The sequence below is a fragment of the Nicotiana tabacum genome, chromosome 4 (assembly GCF_000715075.1).
Source record: "Nicotiana tabacum cultivar K326 chromosome 4, ASM71507v2, whole genome shotgun sequence".
Taxonomy (NCBI): domain Eukaryota; kingdom Viridiplantae; phylum Streptophyta; class Magnoliopsida; order Solanales; family Solanaceae; genus Nicotiana; species Nicotiana tabacum.
The window spans coordinates 13,157,847-13,164,038 of record NC_134083.1 but is presented as its reverse complement, the minus strand read 5'-3'; the positions used below and the strand labels follow the sequence as shown (position 1 = coordinate 13,164,038).

The window sequence follows — 6,192 nt, the reverse complement described above, 5'->3', positions numbered from 1 at the left end:
GTCGTTCATCGTTACAATTTTTAAGTTGTTTGACACTACTTTGGTTGTCGTTTTATGTATGAAGTGATTAAAGTGTGTGGGCTGTTTTGTGGTATATTGTGATGGAGATAAGGTTGGAAAATGATTCTTACATATTGTTATTGGTGTGTTCCTATTTTTTTCGGTATATGGTAGTGGAGGAGGGCCTAGTTACAGGGGAGATGCTGTCCAAATTTACGTAAACGAGCTACTAGTTTAAGTTGCGGACTTAGCCTTTACTCAGCACTGATTTTGAATCTCCTTATGATGTGGTAGATTGTATTGAGTTGTTTGAAGAATTTCTTTGAAGGTATTAAAGACTCAACGGAGTTAAGGTATGTTCAGGCTATTCCTTCTTTCTTTTTGGCATGATCCAAATGATACAAACGAAACGAGCAAAATACGCAACTTTCATAAATGACTCTATTCATAGAAATACTAGGGGTGTCTATATTTTTGATTCCCTATGTGAATTATTATTATATCCTCTGTTCATGGGTCTCAGAAAAATACGTATTTGATAAAGTTTGTCCGAAAGACATATTAATTTTATGATAGTCGAGAAATCCTATTAACGTATTTCTTATACATTCCATGCATTTATACATGTACATTGACCCATGACCAGAAGGCGTTATATACGCGTATATTATATGTATATGGAAAAAGGTTACGGTGTTATATATGCAGCACCACCTAATCAGCTGGTATACGTTGATGATTTGCCCACAGTGGCCGAGATGATATGATGGGATGCCCTCAGAGGCTTGATGATGTTATGTACACCTATACCTATGCATGATACGACATTTACACGCACGTGTATGACATTATAAATGTTTCAGGATTCACAAAGTTATTTAGACTCACATGTGAAATTTTGTACTCCATGTTTCATCTATGCCTTTTATGTACTGATTTTCATGCCTTACATACTCAGTACATTATTCGTACTGACGTCCCTTTTGTTTGGGGACGCTGCGTTTCATGCCCGCAGGTCCCGATAGACAAGTTGAGAGTTCTCCTAGTAGGCTATCAGCTCAGCAGAAGATGTTTGTGCACTCCACTTGCTTCAGAGTTACCTATTTGGTCAGTATGATTTGAATATGTATTGATTGGTATGACGGGGCTCTGTCCCGACTTTTATGATATTTATGTACTCTTAGAGGCTTGTAGACATATGTCATGCATACGGATACGAGTACGGCCTTATAGGCCAATACGTCATATGTATAAGTCGGTATATCAAGTTGGTTCACCCTATATTGAGTATTTCCTCATGTTTTATTCTACTTATCTCACGGCAGCCTCTCCGGCTCATATACCTATGATAGTATGATACGAAAGATACGTTACGTTGGTACTCAGTTGAGTACGGTACCGGGTGTCCGTCGCGGCCCATCGGTTTGGGTCGTGACAAAAGCCTCTCTAAACTTGACACGGATTATTAGTTACACCCCTAAACTATTAATGGTCTTAATTATCCCCCTGAACTTGGCCTTTTGAGAGTCATTACTTCCCTGAACGCTGAAGTGGCAAAGAGTGTGGGCGCACTCTCTTTTAAGCGCGTGGGAGTGAAGAGAAATAAAAAAATCAGCTTACAAATAGGTTATTTTTTAACTTTTAATTGCATATAGTCATATATTATGATTTATTTATTATGACTATGTATTTCTTCTTGCTTCACCTTGACATATAATGTGGACTTTACTCTAACTTTTATTCTTTTTAATTTCTTATATAGATATAATGTCTATTTGTTCCAACTGCATATTTTTTTTTTCTTTTTTTTAAAGTTTTGTTGGAACTCCATTTTTGCCAAATAGAAAACTTTTAGCAAAAATAATGGAATACTAGTTGTGTATTTTCTGCTATTTATTTTTTTTAGATATAATATCTATTTATTTTAATTGTGTTTTTTAATTTTTGAGTCAAATCAGTAAAAAAAATGGCTACAACTCCATTAGTTTTTACCAAATAAAAAGGTATAGCCAAAATAATGAACTTGCAATCGTACACTCTTTTTATTTCTTCTTTTAATGTAATGACTATTTATTTCAACCGTGTATTTTTATTTTTTCTGGTAATATCTGTGAAACAATAATATTTTTAGAGCTCCATAATTTAGAGCTATATAAAAAATTATAGTCAAAATAATAAAAATCAAACTATGTATCTTTATATCTTTTTAGATGCCTTGACTATTTATTTCAACTGTATAAATCTTTATTTTCAGGTCAAATTCAAAAACAATAACTAAAACTTTATTATTTTTAGCCAAATAAAAAAAATTTAGCCAAAATAATGTAGTTCTAACCAAGATTTATTATAAATATTATTAGAAAAAGATTATCTAAGAAAGTAACACACTTAAAAAGATATAAAATATATTTTATTTTTTTAAAAATGCCACATGGACAGGAAAATCCATGTGGCAGGCGAGTGCATGTCACTTCCTAGGAAGAGATCGTCCAAGGGGGTAACAACTATCGAATAACCAAGCATAGGGGGATAATTAAGATCACGAATAGTTCAAGAATGTAATTAATAATACGTGCTAAGTTTAGGAAAATTTTAAAGTATTTTGTTATTCTTGTTCTGTATTGTTACTTTGAGTTTAGTTTCTTAATAGAAAATGATTTGTCGTATAAAACAAGTCACAATGTTTCTAAATATACAAAAATGTTATTATTGAGGTGAATTCCTCGAGGAAATTGTTCCTTCCCTTTTTTATTTCAAACAATCCTCGACAAAGATGTGAACGGACGCCAACGAGGAGATTGAATTGTTCCAAAGTATAGACCCATTCACCCAAAAGTAATGGCCATAGAATTTGGGATTTTTTTTTTTTCAAATTCTATTTTCAAATATTTGTTTGTTTATAGATTTTAATTATTTTTTGACAGATTTTGAAAATAAAATCTTAAAATCCTCAAAATAGTTCTAGAGTAGTTTTTGAAATTTTTATTAAAATATTTCAAATTATGTTCAAGTAAAATGTATGTTCAAACACAATTTCGATTTTCAAAAATTATTTTCATCTCATTTTTAAAAATTTATTTTTTCAAGTTTCAATTAAATTTATGTTCAAAAGCTCGCTTAGTATGTTAGGTAACCAACCGAAAAAAAGGAGAAGAAAGAAAAGTGGAAGTCTTTCAACCCTTTAATGGGCGGCTAGACAATCTTCCTCCTTTCATATTTTTCAGCTGCCACCTTTAATTCCGTCCTTTGTGGCATCTTAAGATTTTCAAAAGTTGGCGAGAAATCATTCTAAGTAAAAGTCTTTAAAGGTCTTATCAATAAATCCCTCTGTTTCCTATCCTAGAACTGACTCAATCAGAAAAAAATATGTGGTGAATAACCCTCATTATTTTGCTTTTAGTAACCTTTTTCTGCAATATATGTATGTTAAGTATACATCATTTGAGTTTGACTTCTACGTACAATCCGGAAAGGTGAACAGAGTACTCTGCTTTTTCAAGAAAAGAAACAGTTGAAAATGAAACTAGCTTCAATCACCCAATTTCAACTATTAACAATTGGTCATAACCTCACTATTTTTGGTAAAAATATCATGATATAAGGTCACTATTTCGTTCTAAAATCCCAAGAAACAAGAAAGATGACCATAGTTTTAGGTCCCTTTTCCTGAAATTGCTAAAATTGATCCATGCTCCACAAGCTGTCAGCTAAAATATCACCATTCATCAGATTGTTTTCTCCACCCACCATTTGATCATAATTATTCAAAAAGTTGCCAGTTGCTGAGCTGAAAGTATCCATACCATAACTGTTGTCCTCAAATGGAAAATGGGCAAACGAATTTAAGTCAGAATCACCCATCTCAAGAGGTGGAATTTTAGGACATTCCGAAATAATGTTGGGAGATTTATAGATACTCATAGATTCTGACGAAGGTGAACTCGAACTGCATCTGCTGCTGCTGATGCTGTTATTCTCTAAGCTTAAAACTTGTGGGGTTTGTGTAAGTTTCGTGATATTTAAAGGACCATATTGTGAATCCAATAATAAAGTTGATTGTGAAGTCTGCATTGTTGGGATAACAGATGAACCTTGTATCTTCTGAAGAAGCCGAGGTATCCAGAGACAGCGAATCATGTGTTGAAATGCTGCACTATTGGAGTCAATCTTCAAATGCCTAGCTTGTTTCTGCACCCTTGTTCTCCAGTAATTCTTGATTTCATTATCTGTTCTTCCCGGTAGATATTGCGCAATTCTTGACCATCTATAATATTGTCAAGGAGAATCACACCAGTTATTATAGTTCAAAACTTGATAAGCTTTAAAAAAAATTGATTTAACACCAGGTTTTCTGAGCAATGGCAAGATTAAAGGAGATTGCTAGACCAATATATATATATATATATATATATACACACTGGCAGGGGCGGAGCCAAAGACCAAGTTACGGGTTCGTCTAAACTCTGCATTTGACTTAAAAAAATCATTAATATATAAGAATTATTAGTTTAGAACTCATTAACTAAAAAGACTAGAATCATGAACTTGGTACTAGAAATGAGGCCTACAACAACAGTTCTAAAACGGAAAACATTTGTAGCTGGAAGAAGAATCAAAGAGTACTATACCTGTTACCCAACTTGGAATGAAGTTCAAGAATCAGGAGTTGTTCTTGTGGAGTGAGATTCCCTCTTTTAACGTCCGGTTTCAGGTAATTCAGCCATCTCAATCTGCAACTCTTGCCTGTTCTCTTCAATCCTAATAAATCAAGAAAGTACATGGAATCAACAACTAATCAAAGTGTCTAAAAGATCAATATATACGATGTGCTAACTTAGCAATGGACAGGTGAATTACCAGCACGGTTTGCAAGCATATTCCATCGCCCTTCGCCATGTTGGGAAATGTAATGGACGAGGAGACTGTCTTCTTCAACAGTCCATGGACCTCTCCTCAATCCAATTTCATCATCACTAGAGCTACTTGAACTTTTAGATAAGAAAGAAATGTCTGTTTCCATTGAGAGATCTTAGTACTGAAAATGTGCTAAAAAGTGGAGTACTTAATATATGATTGAAGCAAGAGCTAGCAGCCAGCTCAGATTTATAAATGTACAAGTTTCTGAGTCTCACCAATTTCTACTATATAAGTAGATGCTGCGTCAAACTTGCCTCAAGTTAATTTCCAAAAGTCTTAAACCAAATAAAAGGTATAGAAAATAACGAGAAAATTTAGAGGACTTTTTAATATATTTGGAAAGTTAATTAGATTCCTAAGTCAGTTAGAAACTAAAAGTAGGTGCATTAAGGTGACTTCCACCTAGTTATAGTGCCTAATTATTAATCAGCACTCATGTTTAATTAAATATGACTAATGGTGTTCACAGGTCCTATAAAATATAGGGTCAATGTGAAACTATTGGCTTTTCTGTAGAATTCCAAATGAAGATAAGAAGAGGCGGTGATAAACTTCTCGATAAGGACACAAAAAGTTATGAAATGTAGTTTTGCTGGAAGGGCCGGGGGATGAGTTGTATTAAAAATATTTATTTGTGTTTTCACTGAACCAAGTAATTTAGTCATAAAAATCTGCAAATATAAATGAAAAATAGCACTTAATCTTAGTCAATTGATAGTCAGGTATATATTATATATTCATTTGTTTGATGCAAATACCAAGTATTTATAATTTTATTTTGAGTTCAAGAAGTGTCTATCTATTCAAGATTCTCCGCTTATACAACGTGGTTGACTGAAAGACATGTATTGCAAGTGTATCCAGAGTTCACCAAACTGTACTTATAAAACGTGGGTATTTCTATGTTAGCCAAAGAAGGCGGCACTTTGAGCCGCTGCTTGTTTTTTCTAAACACTTCCCCACTTTGAACTTGGATTCCTTGCCAAATGCCAACGATGCCGACTTATGGTGTTATTTGTGGTTCTTGCTTCTTCAAAGGCCATCACAATACTCAAGAATAATTACAAACTTTTCCATTTAATTGAATAGTCCTGCAATTCGGCTAAATTTGACTCAAATATTTCAATTACATCATTTATTTATTAAGTTCACAAGTGCAGGATATATGCAATCTCAACAAGAAATGGTTTATTCCAAAACCAAGGGAAGTTCTTTTTTTTTATTATCTTGATAATCTATCCGTTTAATCAAAAAGTATAACTTTGTATTTATGTA

General features: G+C 33.3%; 1 protein-coding gene across 1 annotated transcript; it reads right to left on the bottom strand.

Moving 5' to 3' along the window:
* Nucleotides 1–3,511: 3,511 nt before the first annotated feature.
* LOC107760394 (transcription factor MYB62) lies at nucleotides 3,512–5,625 on the bottom strand. The gene is made up of 3 exons (XM_016578439.2): nucleotides 4,858–5,625; nucleotides 4,629–4,758; nucleotides 3,512–4,264 (listed from the first exon to the last, which is right to left on the bottom strand). The coding sequence occupies exons 1-3, from the start codon at nucleotides 5,018–5,020 to the stop codon at nucleotides 3,676–3,678; spliced, it is 882 nt and encodes a 293-aa protein (XP_016433925.1). The 5' UTR covers nucleotides 5,021–5,625; the 3' UTR covers nucleotides 3,512–3,675.
* Between the last annotated feature and the right edge of the window lie 567 nt (nucleotides 5,626–6,192).

Bases quoted from the DNA above. Each gene is read 5' to 3' on its own strand.
- LOC107760394 (XM_016578439.2), bottom strand. From the start codon at position 5,020: ATGGAAACAGACATTTCTTTCTTATCTAAAAGTTCAAGTAGCTCTAGT. The intron at 4,759-4,857 runs GTAATTCACCTG...TTGATTTATTAG, and splicing joins TATGCTTGCAAACCGTGCTG to GATTGAAGAGAACAGGCAAG. The intron at 4,265-4,628 runs GTATAGTACTCT...ACAATATTATAG, and splicing joins CATTCCAAGTTGGGTAACAG to ATGGTCAAGAATTGCGCAAT.